The sequence below is a fragment of the Pseudorasbora parva genome, chromosome 5 (genome assembly GCF_024679245.1).
Source record: "Pseudorasbora parva isolate DD20220531a chromosome 5, ASM2467924v1, whole genome shotgun sequence".
Classification (NCBI taxonomy): Eukaryota; Metazoa; Chordata; class Actinopteri; order Cypriniformes; family Gobionidae; genus Pseudorasbora; species Pseudorasbora parva.
The window spans coordinates 1,364,580-1,386,932 of NC_090176.1; the positions used below are offsets into that span (position 1 = coordinate 1,364,580).

The 22,353-nt window shown below is 43.2% G+C and overlaps 1 protein-coding gene across 1 annotated transcript; it reads right to left on the reverse strand.

Moving 5' to 3' along the window:
* Positions 1-354: 354 nt before the first annotated feature.
* aaas (achalasia, adrenocortical insufficiency, alacrimia) lies at positions 355-21,275 on the reverse strand. The gene is made up of 17 exons (XM_067442989.1): positions 21,061-21,275; positions 20,824-20,919; positions 19,909-20,036; positions 19,738-19,793; positions 19,531-19,622; positions 19,391-19,437; positions 18,803-18,901; positions 18,371-18,514; positions 16,154-16,274; positions 11,844-11,968; positions 10,922-10,982; positions 10,743-10,833; positions 4,112-4,184; positions 3,182-3,249; positions 2,823-2,904; positions 2,239-2,323; positions 355-533 (listed from the first exon to the last, which is right to left on the reverse strand). Exons 2-17 carry the CDS (start codon positions 20,917-20,919, stop codon positions 402-404), a joined length of 1,500 nt encoding a protein of 499 aa, XP_067299090.1. The 5' UTR covers positions 21,061-21,275; the 3' UTR covers positions 355-401.
* Between the last annotated feature and the right edge of the window lie 1,078 nt (positions 21,276-22,353).

The window sequence follows — 22,353 nt, forward strand, 5'->3', positions numbered from 1 at the left end:
ATACTTACAGGCTGTGGCCCGTTTCTAAAGTTGGAACTGCTCCATCTTTGAGGACCAGCCGTTGTGCGAATCCTGCACTGAACTCGCGACGATTGTGGAAGCTTTCCTCCGTAAGATGTGCAGCTCAGAGAGCGAGATTTGGGGAATTATTATGAGGGACCGAGTTAAAAATAAATGATTGATTGACAAAATATCTTCTGTCATTTTACTGATCTAGTAAATGCATCTTGATTAAAGAATTTTTAGATATTTGGACTGGAAACAAGAACAAAAGACTAAATAAGAAGCATCTTTTGCAGTGAACCCAAGTCAACCCAAAGGCTTTAGCTGCAAATACACACAAGCCACACAATCTGCTGCAAAAAGAGTTTATTGTGGCCGGTGACGTGGGCTGGCTTTGCTCAGGAATCGAGCTCAGTGTAGAGTTTGTTTGCGGATGCTTCGGTCCTGCTGGCCAGAACTTTCTCTCCGGATAAAAGCCCAGCGGCGCTGAAGTAGAACGGCACATGAGAGATCCGTCCGTCAGACCAGCACTAGCAGAAACACAGACAGATGGAGACGGCTCAATCACAGCCGTAAGCAGGCGCTAAAATCAGTCTCCAATTTGAGGACGTTAGGGGGGTTCGGGGAATACTCTGTGTAATCTACATATGTGCATTTTTAAAGGCTCCCAAAAATTATAAAAATTATATTCTATACTTTTATGAAATGAGAAACAGGGAAGAAAAGGGGAATAAACACTGAGAGTCAATGTTCATAAGTATTAAAGGGTTAGTTCAGCCACTAATGAAATGTCTGTCATTAACTCCTCTCCCTAATGTCGCTCCACACCCGTAAGACCTCCGTTCATCTTCACACACAGTTTAAGATATTTTATATTTAGTCCGAGAGCGTATGCAAGTGTATGCACACTATACTGTCCATGTCCAGAAAGGGAATAAAAACATCATCACAGTAGTCCATATGAGACATCAGTGGGTTAATTAGAGTCTCTTGAAGCATCCAAAATACATTTGGGTCCAAAAATAACAAAAACTACGACTTTATTCAGCATTGGCTTCTCTTCCGCGTTTGTGTTCAATCCTCAAATAAAGATTCAAACGGTTATGAGTCAGCAAATCGATTCATGATTCGGATCGCGTGTCAAACTGCTGAAATCACGAGACACTGGCGATCCGCTGAACATCGGGACGACATTAGGGGGGTCATTAATGACATGTCATTTTTTGGCTGAACTAACCCTTTCATTATGATGTGTTGAACTATGTTGCATAGCTGTATTTTACAATGGGTTTGTTGTCAATTTATTAGAATTTTTACTGACAAAATATGAAGTTTGTTTTTCTTCTATTATATCAGATAACATTTTAATCAGTCATATGCTCATGTTACACTGTGCTCCACCTACGGGGCATGTCGTCTCATTTCACTTCCATTCTTTTAGGGTAAAATCAAGAAAAAAAGTATATACTGTAATGAAACAAAACCACATTAGTACTAGAATTGTACCAGAAAAAAACTGAGTCATAAAGTGTTAGGGTGTGTCTGCTCTCTCCTACACTAATCTGATGAAATCAGCTTCATTCATGTTTCTTTTCTCCTCACACTGACAAATTTTTTTACAGTTACATGAATCACTTGAATTATAAGCCTATTTTTAATTCAAAATGGCAAAATTAATGACATTTTTTATCAGCTGACCTTATTATTTTTGCCGGTTGTCAAACATTTCTATCCTAAAACAGCTGTCAAATGTTAAGTTGCTAACACTTTAGTATGGGGAACACACATTCACTATTAACTCCGACTTCTGCCTCAATAATCTCCTAATTTACTGCTTATTAATAGTTAGTGCGGTAGTTTTTGTAGCGTTTAAGTTTAGGTATTGGGTCGGATTAAGGGATGTAGAATAAGCTCATGCAGAATAAGGCATTAATATGAGCTTTAGAAGTGCTAATAAACAGACAATATCATAGTAATATGCATGATCATAAGACACTAGTTAATAGTTAATAACTGAACCTTATAATAAAGTGTTAGCGTTAGGTTTAGCTACGTGCACTCACACTATGTCCGTTTGCAGAAGCGCTGAGCTGGAATTCGTGCTAAGCATCTTCTGTGAAGGTAAACGCCGCCTACTCTGACTGATTTGATTGGTCGCCTCAAATATGATATTTTGATGAGCGGAGGCAAATGGGCCAGTTTTCTGGACATGAGGGTTATATCTCTGAGACTCACCACAGTCAGCAGCGCGCCGTGGAGGAAGTGTGGATGAAACTGCATGAATCTGGGCTCAGCTCCAGCCTCGCCCATCACAAACCCACTGAAGCAGAGAAACACACGCAGAGATCAAGACCAGATCTGGCTCAGAACACGAGCTCGGACACTTCTAAACACAGCCAATCACCTGGAGTTTGGGGATCATTAGCTAATAATCAAACCTGAAATGATCTGAATTAATGACTGTGATGCACAGTACACGCAACAAGAAAAACACATCAGTCAGCACACTGCAAACAACGCTTTTCTTACTCAGTATTTTTGTCTTGTTTCTAGTCAAAAAATCTAAAAATTCTTACATTAAGAAACATTTACTAGACAAGTACAAATTGTTTTTTTTTTTTGTTTTTTTTTTTGGGGGGGGGGGTATAACTCAAAATGAAGAGAGTTTTTGCTTAAAATAAGATAAATAATCTGCCAATGGGGTGAGAAAAATAATCTTAATTCAAACAGAAAACAAGATTATTTTCTGAGTGGAGATGAGAGTGGTTTCTGTAGGTGTGTTACTCGTCTCACACACACACACACACACACACACTCACCAGGGCAGCAGCTCAAACACAGGAGCGGAGCGTGTCTTAAACACAGCGATGACGGACGGGTGATGAGCGGACTGGGAATCTCCTGCAGACACACACACACACACCTCAGGTTAAAGGCTTCGAGAGAGAGGACACCAGCTTATCTCTCATTATCATCAGCAATTATTACACTTCTTTATAATTATTCAACACTTTAACAACTTTCCAGACACTGCTGGCGTCATGGAGGGCTTCTTACATCCCACCCGATATTCTTTAATTTAGGATATTTGTGAAAGAAAACCCTTCTCCTTTTGTGAAATAATGATTTAGATGTGATGTAAACATGCTCCCAATGTGTGTGTGTGGATGTGCTTTACCTTTCAGGAGCACGGCGAGCCTTTCCCCTCTGGGATCCCAGGAGAGAGAGCACACCTCTCCACCAACACTACACACACACACACACACACACACACACACACACACACACACGTTTCACTACATTAGTGAGGACATTGGATAGACTTCCACTGATTTTATATGAGGTTAATGATATTTTCTATCCGCTAACCCAATCCTTTACACCGTGTCCTAACCTCACGCGATACGATTCCAGCGAAAAGGAACTTAATTGATGTCAATAATTGTCAAATTCACAAATATTACACCATTTAAACTACTTAAAACACACACCGAGTCACTAAAACAATCGTTGTCATAGAATATCCTTGTTTGTTCACAGTTTGAACGCTTTTGTTTCAGTGTGTTTAGTTTCCAGATCTGAGGTGAATTATCCGTTGCTGCTTTTAGTTTGACAAAGCTGGAGCGCTACATGATATTCAGAGTCACATTACACACTCTTAACATTAAATAAAGCTCATAAACACTGCCTGAGATTAACACTGTGTTGCTGTTCCAGCCGCAACGTCACACAAAAATAGAAACCGTTTCTAAAATATATTCATCGTGTTGCGGCGTCGGCCTGTAGTTAGGACAAAAACTCAGATTAACATGGAAAAGACGGCTTTTATCGCGTCGTCGCGTGTGGTTAGGACACGGTGTAAACCTCCCCGTCACACACACATCTGCAGAACAATAGATTCAAATAAAAACATGCTTAGGCCGATTTAAGCGTTAATAACTAGTGAGGACCAGTCACGTCACACTAGTGAGTTGTTTTCATATTTTATAATATATATAAGTGAGGACATTTGTGCCCTCACAAGTATAGCCCTACAAGGAATACACACACACACACACACTCTCTCACTCTTTAATCAGATCAGTGCGAGTATGTAAGCAGATCTTACGTGAGGTCTCCATCAGGTCCAGGGAAGCTGGTCTCAGACAGATCGGCCACCACTGTGGCGGCTTTAGGCCCTCCTGAAACACATACACACACACACACACACACACACACACACACACACACACCTTTCTTCATGAGAACAACATGGCCAAGCCTTCAGCAAACGTCTCAGCGTAGCAGCTGTAATCAAGTGTTGCTGCTGTTAATCCAATTTATAACGGCACACTTCAACACATTACACAACTCTCAGTGTCATCTGAGGATCATCTAATGCGATATCATCTGAGGATCATCTAATGCGATATCATCTGAGGATCATCTAATGCGATATCATCTGAGGATCATCTAATGCGATATCATCTGAGGATCATCTAATGCGATATCATCTGAGGATCATCTAATGCGATATCATCTGAGGATCATCTAATGCGATATCATCTGAGGATCATCTCATCTGAGGATCATCTAATGCGATATCATCTGAGGATCATCTAATGCGATATCATCTGAGGATCATCTAATGCGATATCATCTGAGGATCATCTCATCTGAGGATCATCTAATGCGATATCATCTGAGGATCATCTCATCTGAGGATCATCTAATGCGATATCATCTGAGGATCATCTCATCTGAGGATCATCTAATGCGATATCATCTGAGGATCATCTAATGCGATATCATCTGAGGATCATCTAATGCGATATCATCTGAGGATCATCTCATCTGAGGATCATCTAATGCGATATCATCTGAGGATCATCTAATGCGATATCATCTGAGGATCATCTAATGCGATATCATCTGAGGATCATCTAATGCGATATCATCTGAGGATCATCTAATGCGATATCATCTGAGGATCATCTAATGCGATATCATCTGAGGATCATCTAATGCGATATCATCTGAGGATCATCTAATGCGATATCATCTGAGGATCATCTAATGCGATATCATCTGAGGATCATCTAATGCGATATCATCTGAGGATCATCTAATGCGATATCATCTGAGGGTGAATGTAGGATGGGGTGTGAGAGGAAGTGTTGAGTTATATACACACATATATATATATATATATATATTGAGCCGTGGCAGATGAAGGTTTCAGAATAACGGGCGTTTGGCTCTGTTACACACACGTCACGTGACGTCAGAAGACTTGGACTATAGAGCACGAGTCATATGGACCACATTTATAGCACAAATAGATCAAGATTTCAACTTTATTGTCAAATTCTTATTTTTAATCAGTAAAGTAAAGGATTAGTTCACTTTTAAATAAAGTTTTCTCCCTATAATGGACTTCAATGGGCCTCAAACGGCTCAGGGTCCAGATGACGGTATCAGTGGCGCTCCAGAGGGCTTTAAACGACAGCAGACGATGAAGAAGACAAACCAGCGCCATTTAAACACTAGATAATAACGTTTATGTTTTATAAGAACAGATGCTGGCCTCGATCTGTTGTGTGATGTTCGTGATGTTGAAAAGGTGACGCTTGACGAAGGCAGAAGTACAGTCAGTGTTTACAATAGGGCTGTGCGATTCATTGAAACCGTAATAAAATCACGATTTGAGCATGCACGATTTCTACATTTTTCCCGCTCCTGAACTCACAATACGGTAGACATTAGCCATACAGATGTGCAAGACATAATTATAAACTATAAACCGTCTACTTTTATTAGTGTACACTCACAAAGGCCGTTGCGAACGGATTATTATCAGGGTATCTGCAGGTTTCACCAAGTCAAATTTAAGACTTTATGACCTTTTAAGACCATTATGAATTAAATTTAAGACCTATATCGCGGAATAAAAAAAACATGCTACAGAAATGCAGAATCACTAAATTACTTGTAAAGCGAATTAATTTATTTAAATTGAACAAAGTATTAGTAATCTTATTATACATAGCTCAGTTCCATCGGGGTGGGATATACACACACACGTGACATTTTATTTTATTTTATCAAACTATATTTTTTTATTTTGTGGTAGTCACAAATTTGTGAACATTTGTATTTTTTCCATAATTAGGACGTCACATTAACCATAACACGAGTCACACATGGCAATAAAAGTGTTACATGGACGCAGGAAAATGAAGACGGGTTTAACGTTATTTAAGACCTAGAACGCAGTGCTTCCGCGAATTTAAGACTTTTTAGGCCTTATATTTGTTTTTAGGACCTTGTATGGAAAATCCGTTTTTATGACTTGTTATGGCCTTAAGTTCTTATTGTTAAATTTATGGCTTATGACCCCCCAGAAACCCTGATTTTGAATGCACTCCCTCCAAACGCCGTCTTCATTTCAAAAAATGTATTTAGTTTATTAAATGCAAAGATTTTTCATTTTAAAAGCATTTCTAAATTCAGTTCATATTTCCAACAAACGAAATTCAAAGCCAAAATAATGAGAAAAAACTACTTTGAGTTACCATAATGCAAATTCAAACGTTTTGTTCTTTTAATTTTAATGAATGCATGGATAACGTCTATCCTTCCAATAAAAATAATAGCTATTGCAGTGCTGGGATATAGCCACACAAACGTTACCACTTCTGGAGACTTTAGTCTGGGTTGTTGTTGTCCAAAATGAGCAGGTGCCTGCGGTCACGAGCCATCCACAAATATTTGAATGATATTCAGGTCGCAGTCAGTCGGGTCATTTCAAATAAAGATGCCAATTATACATTTATATTATTTATTTAGGACATTTGTGTGTTCTAGAGACGTGTTAACTTTTCGATAAAGCCCTAATTGGTTTCCTCTTGAAATATGTCTGAAGTTCACACAGAATGCATTAATAACTGTAAAGCCTGTCTGTGTGTGTCAAAATCGTGATCAGAAAAAATAAATCAAGATACCGTGATAGGAAGGAGGACCATACACACACATTCTAATGGCTTTGCGTCGGTTTATCGTTTAAAACGGTTTTAGAAACGCGTGTAAACACTGACTCTGTTCTTCCACCTGCGTCAAGCGGGACCTTTTCAGCGTAATTGCGTATTGTCACGTCACGAACATCACACAACAGATGGAGGCCAGCATCTGTTCTTATAAAACTTAAACGTTATTATTTAGTGTTTAAATGGTGCTGGTTTGTCTAGATAAGAGCCTTCTTCATCGTCTGCTGTCGTTTAAAGCCCTCTGGAGCGCCACTGATACCGTCAGAGCCGGCCCTAGACCTTTGGGGGCCCTAAGCAAAATTTGGTTGGAGGCCCTTGACCGTTTTAAGTAAGGCCTAAAGAAAAGCAATGACTACCTTATAACTATACTGTACATATATCTACTATGTTACTTTAAAATTTTGTAGTCTATTAAATTATGTTTTAATTATTCTATGTAGCCTACTGTATGATAATTATCTTTTTTTACGCTGCTGGTCCTGAGTACGTATTTCGTTCTTATGTGGTAACATGTACAGAACGTCAATAAAAGACCTTGAGTTCTTGAGTTGAGTTCCATGTTTGATGTCTAACAGGAAAATTATGATACCACTGAGCTGAATGGCAGTGCAGTGCAATGAACACACACGGATGAACTTGCTGAATAAAAAGACTGATAAAGTGATTTTCACTGACCATCAAAGAAACATTTTTAATTGACACCAGAGTTTAAAAGGCAAAAACAGCACACGATAACAAATTTTGCTGGACAAGAAATTGGTCAAGAAATTATTGCGATAAATGATAAGATTTTTCGTTCTAAACCCATTTTCATCTAAAATAATGATAATGACATAATAATGCAGGTACACCTTTTTTAAAGATCAATAAACTTTTATCTCTAAAGACTCTGATACGGAAAACATTTTAAATATCCACAATAAATTAACAAAACAACCAAAAAACAAGAAAAGCAATGGACTCTCAGTCTGTTAACAAAAAATACACTTGAATAAATACCAAAAGCAATAAATAAAATGGATGAAAACTGCTTTAGGTACACATTAGGGGTGGCACGGTTCACAAAAGCCACGATTCGGTTCGTATCACGGCTTTAGGGTCACGGTTTTTAAGTTCTGTACGGTTGTTGTTGTTGTTTTTGCTTTTACTTGTTAACACTCCAGAAATTTACTTCAGCATAATATGATATATAGCTTACTTATCCACAATTCAGGATACAGTATTAACACAATTGTTATATCATGTAATCATGCACAAACTGAACTTGACCATCTCTGAGGAAAGCTAGGTGAGATTTTGATACAGCAAGAGAAAGACATTGATGACATGCTTTCTTTTATTTGGCAAAAAAAGGAGAATGTGTATTGCTATCTCTACAGGAACTTATGTGCCTTTTTTAGACACAAATATTGAACTGAAGAATTAACTTGCATTTATCAAACGGCCAACTTCAGTGTAGCTTTAAGCCTTGTTTATACTTGACGCGTCCGCACGAGCACGGCAAAAATTGCGTCAACGAGGAGTGCGCGAGACCCAATTTCGCTTGGCGGTGTGCACGTCAAATTTTGTAACTTTGCGTGCGGCTCCGCAACCGAAGAAGCTCGAGGCGAATCTGGCCGAGCATGACGTCTCGCTCATCACGCCTGCACCCAGTCTGCGCTTCGAGTATAATAAACACCTCCCCAAACAGATGAGGCGAGGTGCGTGCGCTCTCTAGGGGGCCCTCTGCAGGCCACGGGGCCCTTTGCAATTGCAAGGGTCGCTTAGTGGCTGGGCCGGCTCTGGATACCGTCATCTGGACCCTGAGCCGTTTGAGGCCCATTGAAGTCCATTATATGGAGAAAAATCCTGGAATGTTTTCATCAAAAACCTTCATTTCTTTTCCACTGAAGAAAGAAAGACACGGACATCTCGGAGGACATGGGGGTGAGGAAACTATCAGTGAGTTTATTTAAAAGTGAACTAATCGCTGAAATACTAATAATTGAGACACAACAGGGCGATATGATATATGTTGATTGAATAATTGATCCACGGGCTGAGCTCAAGCTATATGTATTTATTATTTAATCTGTCAGAAACAGACTTCTTAGTTCCGCTATTAAAGGGATAGTTCACTTTACAATGAATATTCTGTCTTCCTTTACCCTCAGACCTGTGCGAGTTTCTTTCTTCAGCTGAACACAAGGGAAGATATTTTGAAGAATGTCAGTAACCGATCAGTTAACTGGAGCCATTGACTTCTGTAGTAGGAAAAAAAAAATACTATGGCAGTCAATGGCTCCAGTTAACTGATCGGTTACTGACATTCTTCAAAATATCTTCCTTTGTGTTCAGCTGAAGAAGGAAACTCACACAGGCTTGAAACAGCTCGGGGGTGAGGAAAGGAAGACAGGATATTCATTGTAAAGTGAGCTATCCCTTTAACTAAATGTGTAATTAAAGGTAATTTCTGACAGTGTGAAATGTGATGAGTCCTGGCCGCACGGCTGAGCGCTCATGTTCCCAAGAGATTCAAACATTTCAGTCAATTTAGTCTTAGTGAGTGTGTCCTAGAACATGACGGCGACTACCCAGAATGCACTGCGCAATGACAGACTCTATAGTGCATGCTAGTATGCTAAAGCCATGTCTGGTTGGTTGGTATTTGTATTTAATGCCAATTCAATATTATAATCTTATCAGTTAACTGTTAAAGGAACACTTGTTGTGAAAATAGGCTCATTTTCCACGTCCCTTAGAGTTAAACCGTTGAGTTTTAGCGTTTTTGACTCCATTCAGCCGATCTCTGGGGCACTTTTAGCATAGCTTAGCATACAACATTGAATCGGATTAGCCAAAAAGGAAGGCCAAAGACTTTCAATATTTCTCCCATTTAAACCTGGGGTGCGTCTCAATCAGCTCCCTAGTTCAGTAGTCAGGACACTGATCAGGGTCAGCCCATTGACTTATGTCCTGATCAGTGCCCTGACTAGTGGACTAGGGAGCTGATTGAGACGCAGGGCTGGACTCTACTGTAGTTACATTGTGTACTAAGACCAACGGAAAATGAAAAGTTGTGATTTTTTTAAACAGATACGGCTAGGAGCTATTCCCTCATTCCTGCGTGAGGGCATCCCATGGGTGCAGCGGCGCAGTGATATTACAGTGCCTGAAAATAGATCGGCTGAATGGAGTCAAAAACGGTAAAACTGAGCGGTTTAACACTAAGGGACTTGGAAAATGAGCCTATTTTCAAAAAAAGTGTTCCTTTAGTAATCGGATAATAAGCAGTGTTTTTAATTTAATTTAACAGGCAACATTATGCCAGGATGACGGTCCTTCCTTGGCTGTGTTTTGGCTGCTGTCTGTAGATTGCTTCATGCTCAACTCGTATTCTTTCGGATGTTTCATTCGCAAACGTTTTAACAGTAGCGACAGTTTAGGGTCCTCGCCACCACCAGACAAATCGGCAGAGCAAACTGAACATATAGCTGGACTTGAATCGCCTTCTTTGGACAGTTCAGTTCCATTTCACTTTCCCCTAAGTCCTGAGGTTCGGCAGAAACCGAACCCAGCCAAAAAGCCCAATATTCGTCCGAATCCGAACCCGAATCCTGGATTCTGTGCATCCCTAATTGTATTGATCTGTGTTTTAAAGCCGTGTGCGCTTGTCTTGTGGATAATGGCTCTGTTCGTCGGGTCAGTGCGGAGGTGATGTGCTGATGTTCATACCTGTGAGGTCAGAGAAGGTCAGCGCGTATATGAGCCGCTCTCCCTGAATGCTCAGCAACAGACAGCCTCCGTCAGGACTCCAGCAGGCCGACTGACACACACACACACACACACATACACGCTGAGTGAGCGAGCCGTAGACCCTAATGCACCGGCCGCAGTGTGAGCAGTGGTCTTACCTGGCAGCTGCCCTTGAGGCACGGCCATCTCTCACAGGTCCACATGCGCGTCTCCCAGACCCTAAAACACACCAGTGTCTGAATATGAGAAACCTGCACGCGTCACATGACTATACCTGAGTCAAACATCATATCCACGCCGTAGCAACCAGATACAGCACCCTAGCAACCGTATATCAACATTAACAACACTGCAAAAATGCTCTTCTTACTCAGTATTTTTGTCTTGTTTCTAGTCCAAACATCTAAAAAATTCTTAAAACAAGAAGTATTTACTAGACAAGCAAAAGTAATTGTCTTGTTTTGGGGAAAAATAACTCAAAATGAAGAGAGTTTTTGCTTAAAATAAGATAAATAATCTGCCAATGGGGTGAGAAAAATAATCTTAATTCAAACAGAAAACAAGATTATTTATCTTATTTTAAGCAAAAACTCTCTTCATTTTGAGTTATTTTTCCCCAAAACAAGACACAAATGTTTGTTTGTCTAGTAAATGTTTCTCAATGTAAGAATGTTTAGGTATTTGGATTTAAAACAGGACAAAAACACTGAGTAAGAAGAGCGTTTCTGCAGTGAAGCCATATCTCAGCACCACAGCATTGCACACAGAGTTGGGCTCTTTTGACTCAGACTGGCAAATAATCTTTAAATATCACCCCATAGACTGTATAGCCACACCCTAGCAACCATTTATAGTACCCTAGCAACCGTACAAACACATGACTAAGCCCTATCTCAGCTCCAGACATGGGGGTGGCCTCTTCTGCATCACCGGGTCCTGAGGTACCACGGCAGGCACCACTCACATTATCTTCAGGAATTATACATTCTAGTTAGTGGCGCTTGCGGTAGCAAGACATCACTATTGTTCTCCACCATACTTAATAATAATAATAATATTATAATTGTTCTTCTTCTGTACCTGAAGAGAGCGGAGGGTGTGGCGGCCAGCAGCCGGCCGCCATCTGGAGACCAGGAGAGATACGTGACTCCGCCTCCACCCACCCGCTGCAGAGGAACACAGCTCTCCGCCGCCACGTCCCACACCTGACACACACACGCAGAGAGAGAGAGACACACACACACACACACACACACACACATCATTGTTTTTCTTAGGGCTGCACTTTAATGGTTAAACTAATAATCACAATAATTTTGCTGACGGTTATTCTATCCCAAAGGGTAGTGTAGTTGTGGCCATTCTCATGTTCTTCACCAACCTACGCTTCAGCCAAAGGCCTGTAGGTGGCGCACCGACTTCATTTAACCAGCTATGATAACTTCGTTAGATGCTAAATCAACACAAACACATGGTTTTGGTGAAGGCTTTGTAATCTGTATTCACATTAGATTTTTAAAGCAACACAATTCGTTTGCAAAATGAGACAAACCCCAGATTGCCCTGCGAATCCATAAGGCAGAGAACGATGCTCTAAAATACATAAAATAAATGTCTCTGGCTATCCACAGGGTTGCCAGATTGCACAGATTAAGTAAAGGGAAGAAAGTATATCCTTTTTTTAAGGGAAAAGCTCTGTTTGGGGTATTAAGCTCTTTGAATCTGGCAACCACACGCACGACTGCTAGTGGAGGCTCGTTAGCAACGCAAGATAACGCAAACCCCAAAGAAAAACACGCTTTAGGAATAATAACGAGCGGGCCAATATCATGACCATTATTTGAAATCAATCGAGAGAAGCAGATATCGTTCTAGCGATTAAAATATGATTAATCGTGCAACCCTAGTTTTTCTGATGCGAGACTTTAAAGGGGGGGTGAAATGCTGTTTCATGCATACTGATCTTTTTACACTGTTAAAGACTTGGAATCCCATACTAAACATGGACAAAGTTTCAAAAGTTAAGGTGGACGTTTGATGGGAGTATTTCTGTGTCAAAAATACTACTTCCGGTTAGTCATAAGTTTCGGCAAGTTTTTTGAGATCATGCGTCCCCTTTGACGTTAGTGGGGGCGGAATTTCCTTGTATGGGCCTTACGGACAATTCTACCGGAAGCGCGTGAGAGAGAGAGAGAGAGAGAGAGAGAGAGAGAGAGAGAGAGAGAGAGAGAGAGAGAGAGAGAGAGAGAGAGAGGGAGAGAGAGAGAGAGCGAGGGAGAGAGCGAAAGCAACAGGCTACGCCCATCAAAGCGCTGGCTCGTAGGATGCTAAACAGGTGATGTGCACATAATGTCACCAAAAAAGTGCGTTTTTGGTTGCCAGACCAAGACAGTCCTGCACAGATTCGCCAAAAACCCCGCGTTAAGGCAACAGTGGATGTAATTTGCTTTTCCGGATCAGCAACTCAGTTGAGCGAATGTTTATATCTGTTCACTGCATTTCGGTGCCGACTGTTTCATAAACAAGGCCCAGCTCGACGCCGGATTTCCCGATCGCCTAATGCTGAAGGATGGAGCAGTCCCAACGATAAAGGTCCCAACGGTAGAACCGCAGGCGGTGAGTGAGACTGCTTCAAATGTCTGTGTTTTTGCCTATGCTCATCAAGTAGCCCAAACATGATCACGTATAGTTAATTGATCAATGGAGCATGCGATGTGTAGTGCGTGTACATTTGTTTAGCTGCCACTATATGTGTAACTTTATGTTTGTGTATTGTAAAAGCACTCCAAACAATAATACACAAAGAGGGGGGAAATATGTTGAACTAAATAAGCGCGCTTCTTCATTCAAATGCGCTACTATTCCGTGTCTTTCTATGTAAACACTAACTTAGCCTGCCGTGCAAAACCAGTCCGCTTACTGTCTACACAAACCACGCGTAAACACACACACACACGTGCACAACTGCACTTCCCACATGTACACCTTCAAAGACAAAAATACGACGATATAATTCAAGTATAAATATGTAAATAACACAAGCCGCTCAGCATATTATATAGTTAGTGTATAACTTGTAGCACATAGAGACGTCCTGCTCTAGTCGTTTTTGCTGCTGCTCCTGTTCAACTGCAGCCTCTGGGTCTGATTCCGGATCATAGATGTATGGCTGTATCTGATTAAAAGCCATATTTTTATTTTGAATAAAGTTTTTTTCCCGCTGTTAGGGATGACGCTCGACTCAACACACAGCGCGCTGCTGCACACGTCATTATTTAGCTCCGCCCACACGATACGCCCCCACCCGCTCGGCTTTTTTCGGAAAGACTCGGAACAGCGCATCTTTCTTATATAATTATTAAAAAAATAAAGACTTTTCGGAGATATGCAGGATGCAATGCTACTCTATAGGTACTCAAGATTGACATGACACTGACTGAAACTGAGTGTTTCACCCCCCCTTTAAGGCTGAAGCGCGTGTGTGAAAGCTGTCGAGTCTTCTGCCAGACGCAGTGACAAGAGCCTGAGGGAAACACTCCATCCTGATTCAGTTTCTGCGGTCAGACCAGATGTTCATATAAATACAGATGCACTATATACACCGATCAGGCATAACATTATGACATGTAAAGTGAATATCACCGATTATCTCTTCAGCACGGCTCCTGTTAGTGGGTGGGATACATTAGGCAACAAGTGAACATTTAGTCCTCACAGTTGATGTGTTAGAAGCAGGAGAAATGGTCTGCAGTGGTCAGTATCTATCAAAAGTGCTCCAAAGAAGGACCAGTGGAGAACCGGCCACAGGGTCATGGGCGGCCAAGGCTCATTGATGACCGTGGGGAGCGAAGGCTGGCCCGTGGGGTCCGATCAAACAGACGAGCTACTGGAGCTCAAACTGCTCCACAAGTTAATGCTGGTTCTGATAGAAAGCTGTCAGAATACACAGAGCAGCTCAGTTTGAGGCGTATGGGGCGGCATAGGGTGACCTCTGACCCCTGACCCCGCCGAAAGCACCAACAGTGGCACGTGAGCATCAGAACTGGACCACGGAGCAATGGAAGAAGGTGGCCTGGTCTGAGGAATCACGTGTTCTTCTACATCACGTGGATGGCCGGGTGTGTGTGTGTGTGTGGCTTACCTGGGGAACACATGGCCCCAGGATGCACTATGGGAAGAAGGCGAGCCGGCGGAGGCAGTGTGATGCTTTGGCCAATGTTCTGCTGGGAAACCTTGGGTCCTCCATCCATGTGGATGTTCCTTTGACACGCTCCACCTACCTAAGCATTGCTGAGACCATGTTCAGCCTTTGATGGAAACGGTATTCTGGTGGCGGTGGCTCTTCTACACTGCACACTTTAATTTCACTTTTGGTTATTTGCATTATTTGTGATGGCTGTGGTGTCTCATACCTACTTATGAATGTTACTGCATTATGATTAACAAGATTGTGAAAGCTGTTTAACAGATATCTATGTGTGTGTGTGTGTGTGTGTGTGTGTGTGTGTGTGTGTGTGTGTGTGTGTGTGTGTGTGTGTGTGTGTGTGAGAGAGAGAGAGAGCAGGAAGCCTTACTAGGGGTGGGTGATATATCGAGATATTTCTTAAACTGGATATGGATTTTGCCATATCGTATATATCGATATATAGTTGATATTTAACTGATTTAACTCTGATTCCTCCACTTTGCTTGTTTGCCTTCTCTGTGCTCGCCCCGCCCCGCACCGCACCGCACCGCTCCGCACCGCACCGCACCGCACCGCTCCGCACCGCTCCGCACCGCACCGCACCGCACCGCACCGCTCCGCACCGCTCCGCACCGCACCGCACCGCACCGCACCGCACCGCACCGCACCGCACCGCACCGCACCGCACCGCTCCGCACCGCTCCGCAACGCTCCGCACCGCACCGCACCGCACCGCTCGCGCGTCTCATTGAACACGGCGGTGGGTTTCATGTTGACCAGCGCGTGCGTTGTTCAGGGCTCAGTTTAGAGACCATGATTTTCCTTCCAACACAACTCATAAAGAAATATTAATGTTCATAGGAGTGTATGTTGTAATATATTACATGTATCTTGTAATAAAGGTCTCATCGAGGAAAAACACATTGGATTTTTGAATTATAAAAGTGAAATAAATAATTATATTATAATAAATATGAATGATTAATCGATAGCCGATCGTTAATTCTCCCGACGATCGTTAAGAACGTTTAATCGCATGCCCATCCCTAGCTCCTACATGACCTGCCGACCTCTTTGCACTTCAATTAAAAAACACTTTGTGGTATTTGGCGTATTTGTTTTTGGTGTGGTCTTTGGGGGGATATGTTTCCTGTACAGATAGAGATATATGTTTTGCTGCACATGGCCCAGCCCTAAGCCTTACCATCATGGCCGTGTCGACAGGAGACGCAGACACCAGCAGAGAGCCGGTGGGGGACCAGGCCATGGACGTGATGGGAGAATGCCCCGGGTGAGACAGCACCTGCGCACAGCCGGACGACGGCCTGAGACACACACACACACACACACACACACACACACACACACACACAGTCAGATTACTCTAATACTTTACAGTATTAAAGGGTTAGTTCACCCAAAAATGAATATTCTGTCATTAACTCCTCCCCCTCATGTGGTTGGACACCCGTCAGACCTTTGTTCATCTTCAGAACACAGATGAAGATATTTTAGTGTAAAGCTGAGAAAGGCTTCAGATAGGCCTCCATTGGCCTTCAGTCCATTCCCACTCACAAGACCCATAAAGGCCCTAAACACATCGACACACAGCCCATCTCACTACAGCGGCTGGTGGACAGTGAGGCGGGGTCCACATGCCAGATGAGCAGACAGGACTGATGTGTGTGTGTGTGTGTGTGTGTGTGTGTGTGTGTGTGTGTGTGTGTGTGTGTGTGTGTGTGTGTGTGTGTGTACCTGGTGGACAGTGAGGCGGGGTCCACATGCCAGATGAGCAGACAGGACTGATGTGTGTGTGTGTGTGTGTGTGTGTGTGTGTGTGTGTGTGTGTGTACCTGGTGGACAGTGAGGCGGGGTCCACGTGCCAGATGAGCAGACAGGACTGATGTGTGTGTGTGTGTGTGTGTGTGTGTGTGTGTGTGTGTGTGTGTGTGTGTGTGTGTGTGTGTGTGTGTGTACCTGGTGGACAGTGAGGCGGGGTCCACGTGCCAGATGAGCAGACAGGACTGATGTGTGTGTGTGTGTGTGTGTGTGTGTGTGTACCTGGTGGACAGTGAGGCGGGGTCCACGTGCCAGATGAGCAGACAGGACTGATGTGTGTGTGTGTGTGTGTGTGTGTGTGTGTGTGTGTGTGTGTGTACCTGGTGGACAGTGAGGCGGGGTCCACGTGCCAGATGAGCAGACAGGACTGATGTGTGTGTGTGTGTGTGTGTGTGTGTGTGTGTGTGTGTGTGTGTGTGTACCTGGTGGACAGTGAGGCGGGGTCCACGTGCCAGATGAGCAGACAGGACCGATGTGTGTGTGTGTGTGTGTGTGTGTACCTGGTGGACAGTGAGGCGGGGTCCACGTGCCAGATGAGCAGACAGGACTGATGTGTGTGTGTGTGTGTGTGTGTGTGTGTGTGTACCTGGTGGACAGTGAGGCGGGGTCCACGTGCCAGATGAGCAGACAGGACTGATGTGTGTGTGTGTGTGTGTGTGTGTGTGTGTGTGTGTGTGTACCTGGTGGACAGTGAGGCGGGGTCCACGTGCCAGATGAGCAGACAGGACTGATGTGTGTGTGTGTGTGTGTGTGTGTGTGTGTGTGTGTGTGTGTGTGTGTACCTGGTGGACAGTGAGGCGGGGTCCACGTGCCAGATGAGCAGACAGGACCGATGTGTGTGTGTGTGTGTGTGTGTGTACCTGGTGGACAGTGAGGCGGGGTCCACGTGCCAGATGAGCAGACAGGACTGATGTGTGTGTGTGTGTGTGTGTACCTGGTGGACAGTGAGGCGGGGTCCACGTGCCAGATGAGCAGACAGGACTGATGTGTGTGTGTGTGTGTGTGTGTGTGTGTGTGTGTGTGTGTGTGTACCTGGTGGACAGTGAGGCGGGGTCCACGTGCCAGATGAGCAGACAGGACTGATGTGTGTGTGTGTGTGTGTGTGTGTGTGTGTGTGTGTGTGTGTGTGTGAGCCTGTTTATGTGGTTTATGAGGACACAAATTTGTATAACTACATGGGTATTACACTGGTATTACACTATAAATGTGGTTTGTGAGGACATATCAAATGTCCTCATAATTCAAATGGCCTTAAAAACATACTAAATGATGTTTTTTTGAGAAAGTAAAAATGCAGAATGTTTCCTGTGATGGGTAGGTTTAGGGGCAGTGTGCGTGTGTGTGTGTGTGTGTGTGTGATGGGTAGGTTTAGGGGCAGTGTGTGTGTGTGTGTGTGTGTGTGTGTGTGTGATGGGTAGGTTTAGGGGCAGTGTAAGGGGATAGAAAATACGGTTTGTACAGTATAAAATCCATTATGCCTATGGAGAGTCCCTGTAAACCACATAGACCAGCATGTGTGTGTGTGTGTGTGTGTGTGTGTGTGTGTGTGTGTGTGTGTGTGTGTGTGTGTGTGTGTGTGTACCTGGTGGACAGTGAGGCGGGGTCCACGTGCCAGATGAGCAGACAGGATTGGCAGGCCACAGCCAGAGCCGAGCCGCACAGAGGCTTCCACTGCAGGGCACACACAGATCTCTGACAGCGGTGCTTCAGCGTGGGACTCGTCGAGCTGTAGACACACACACACACACACACACACACACACACACACACACACACACACACACACACACACACACACACACAGCCAATCACGACCAGAGGCGGGCATTATGCAAATTAGCCACAAAGCTACGTAGTGTGGGACTGAATTACTGACGGCTCGTTCCCGTTCCAGAATCGCTTCTTTCCTTTAGGACATAACTCCATTCATCTGACCTTTGACCTTAGTAATGTCAGTGTTGTGTATTGTTGATTGGCTGTGCAGTGCAGTGTGTGTTAGACAGAGCATTAGTACCTGTGTGATTTGTAGATCTTGATGGAGTCGTCCAGTAACGCCACTGCAAACTTATCTGTGTGAGGATGCCAAGCGAAGCTCCTCAGAGCGGCGTCAGACCTGACACACACACACACACACACACACACACACACACACACACACACACACACACAGTGTCGACACAAGGGATCAAACCACCTGACCAGCCCAAGGGCTTCATCCTGCTCTTATCGGTCTTATTATGAAAGAAATGAACACTTGTATTGATCCAGGAAGTGTTAAATTGATTAAAGTGACAGTAAAGAGAACTACTGTGACTAATGCTGATCTTTTCTTTTAGTTCCTGAATGAATCCTGAACCTCAGATCCCACAAACACAGAGGATCTTGAGCAGAACTGTTCCCAACACTGACCATAAGAGCAGCACATCAGCAATCATAGGGAATATGACTGGGTGTATAATCGGTGCTTATGCTTTTGTGTTGCTCAGTGACAGAATCAATGTTCTACCTGCAGTTAAATCAGTCAAAGGTGCGGTTTTTAAAATGTGTATTAGTTTGCACTTATGACAAACAGAGCAGACGGAAGGGCTGATAAAGGACCTACCAATCCAGCATCTGCGAAAACTCTGCCACCATCTCATCACTGCTCAACTACAGACAGAAGCAGAAGCAGAGCGCTCGTGAGAGAGTGTGTGTGTGTGTGTGTGTGTGTGTGTGTGTGTGTGTGGGACAGCTCATACTCACGGTCAGATGAGGGAACAGAGAGCCGTGGAAGGAAGAAGCCCATCTCAGCAGAGCCAGCAGACAGGCCGAGCTCACCGACAGGAACCTGGGCACTGAAACACACACACACACGTCACACACACACACACACACACACACACACACACACACACACACACACACACACACACACACACACCCCACCACAAACATGTAAACACAACTCACCTTCCTCAGCGCTGTTCGTGATCTCGTCCAGCAGGCCGTACAGGCCCGCATCTCTCCTACGAGAGAGAGGACTGTTAGTCTCACACACACACACACACACACACACACACACACACACACACACACAGTCCGATGGATCACACACACACACACACACACACACACTCTCACCAGGCTCCGGCGCTCCTCATCCACAGCGTGTCCCTCTGGTCCAGGAAGGCTGATTTACTGCTGCTCTCGGGACGGCTGTGACCCTTCAGAGTGTCTCTGGTGAACTGAGGACTGGGCAGATCTGACCACTGAACACACACACACACACACACAGTCATTATATTCCGCTTTTGACATCAGTCACACACAGAACGTTGTGTCATGGTGACATCATGTGGGCAACATGTGAATGTGTGATTGGCTGGAACTCGGATATTCCCATAATTCCATCATAAATGTCCCACTTCCCAAGTCTTGATTAGGACCTTCATCGCATTCATATTTTAACTTGAGAGGGCATTCATGTCCAATTTTTTAACTAGGAAACTGGCATTTACTCTAATTCCGATAGCACATGAAGGCATAATAACCGCCAGTTTCGCACATCCACCATGTTTGTAGTTTAACACTTTTCATTCGTGTCTTTAGTTCTATTCGTGTTTGTAGTCCAATATAGTGTACAGAACGAATGAAGAAGTTACTATCTGAAGTTTAAACAATTTTTTCTTTTTAATCAAAATATTTAGTGAAATGTTGAAGCATGTTGTGAATGTGTTATTCACTTATTCACCATCTTTAAATTAAAATATAGGATGTCATATCAATCGAAAGCCGATAATATTACAAATTCCGATAGCATGTAAAGGCAGCATAACCGTCAGTCTGTGACATCCGCCATGTTTGTAGTTTTTATTCATGTTTGTAGTTCTAATCAAATCCTCGCACAACGCGCAAAACATTATAATAACATAATGCATTTCATGGCCCGGTTAAAGTAAACTCTCTGGCGTCTTCATTTCGAAACAAAAACCTGAAAGTTGTGTTTAAACAGTAGAAGATAAGAAACAGGGAAATCATCTCGTGTGTCACGCGCACCTGCGTGTCGGGCAGTCCGGGCACGAGCTCGTTGTTGTGCTCGCGCAGCGTCAGTCCGGCGGTCACGGGCGCGCGGAACAGACTGAGTGAACACATCTACAAAAAACACACACACACAATCACATTCTCATTCACTTCCGCAGGAGGATAACACACACACACGCATGACCAGCAAGCTCAATCAAGCTTTAAACATGATCTTTTAGCCTCATGGGTGTGTTGTTGTGTGTTACTCACTGTCTGAGGTAAATATAAGGACCGCAGCTGAACTCGCGCCTTTAGGTTTATGGAAGCCGCGATGAAGCACAACACCAAACCGTCGAACGCGTTTTCATAATAAAAGTCCTGAAGCTGTAACTTAATAACGATCGTTTTTTAATTTAACCAAGGTGTTACTATAGTAAAACTGCACTAGCTATGATTCTGGTTTATTTCTTTCATTAAACATTCTTGTTAAAGTTCCCTTGAAAATAAAAGAGTTGCTGGTATGAATATGCGAGCCTTAAAGTCCCCCATGTGATTGAGTTATATTTACAATATAGCAATGTATATGTTTGTTTTTGTTTTGAATTTTTTTATTTTGTATTTAGATATCTATACCTGTATAACTTGTTACATGTTTAATGCTTTGGCAACATTGTACTATCCGACAGTCATGCCAATAAAGCTGAATTGAATTGAATTGAATAAAGAATCATTTGGGTAAGTGTTCATGCTTGTTATTGATTTGAACATGTTGTACCTTTTACTATCTTCATAATAGAACATGGTTTCTCATGCCTTATTAAGTAAAATACAGTAATTCTTCAGTAAGTCTTCAGCTCATAATAGTTTTATATTATATTACTCTCTGTGTGTGGGAGCTGAGTGTTTGCTGAGAGCACTTGTGGAAACTTTGTTTTTCTTAATTTTCTTTCCACTTTACGTTTCTTTTCTTGTTCGTTTCGTTTTTGTTGTAACACACATAGAGAAAAGTTGTTTTTCTCTTAGTGTGTGTGCGTCTAGAGACGCCAGCATGGCGTCTGTTCCCACGCCAGGAACGCCAACACTGTCACTGCGTAACGGGTGCAGGTGTGTGCCAGAGCCCGGAGTGACAGTGGAGGATCTGCTGCTGGTGATAGGAGAACTGGGGGATTTTGAGAATGTCGTCTTGACCTCTCGAATGAATAGGGCAGTTGTTGTGTTTTTGAAATCTGAGGCGTTAGTCAATCAGTTGACTGTCAGTGGCATATGGGTGAAGGAAACGTATGTCCCGGTAACCCCGCTATCCGCTCCAGCAACAAAAGTTACCATTTCAAACGTTCCGCCTTTTATATCTAACGATGTTATCACAAAAGAGTTGCAACGATTTGGTAAGATCGCGGTTACCAAATTGATTCCGATTAATGTCCGATTGTCCGATTGATGTCCATATTGATGTCCGATTGATGTCCGATTGATTCCCTGAGGGTGTAAAAACACCGTGTTAAAGCACGTCCTTTCATTTAGACGTCAGGTGTATATGTTTTTAAATTCACCGGAGCGAACCTT

Coding starts and splice junctions, on each gene's coding strand:
- aaas (XM_067442989.1), bottom strand. CDS start 20,919: ATGTGTTCACTCAGTCTGTTCCGCGCGCCCGTGACCGCCGGACTGACG. Junction 10,834..10,921: donor GCCTCAAGGGCAGCTGCCAG/GTAAGACCACTG, acceptor TGTGTGTGTCAG/TCGGCCTGCTGGAGTCCTGA. Junction 2,324..2,822: donor GTGTTTGAGCTGCTGCCCTG/GTGAGTGTGTGT, acceptor TCTCTGCTTCAG/TGGGTTTGTGATGGGCGAGG.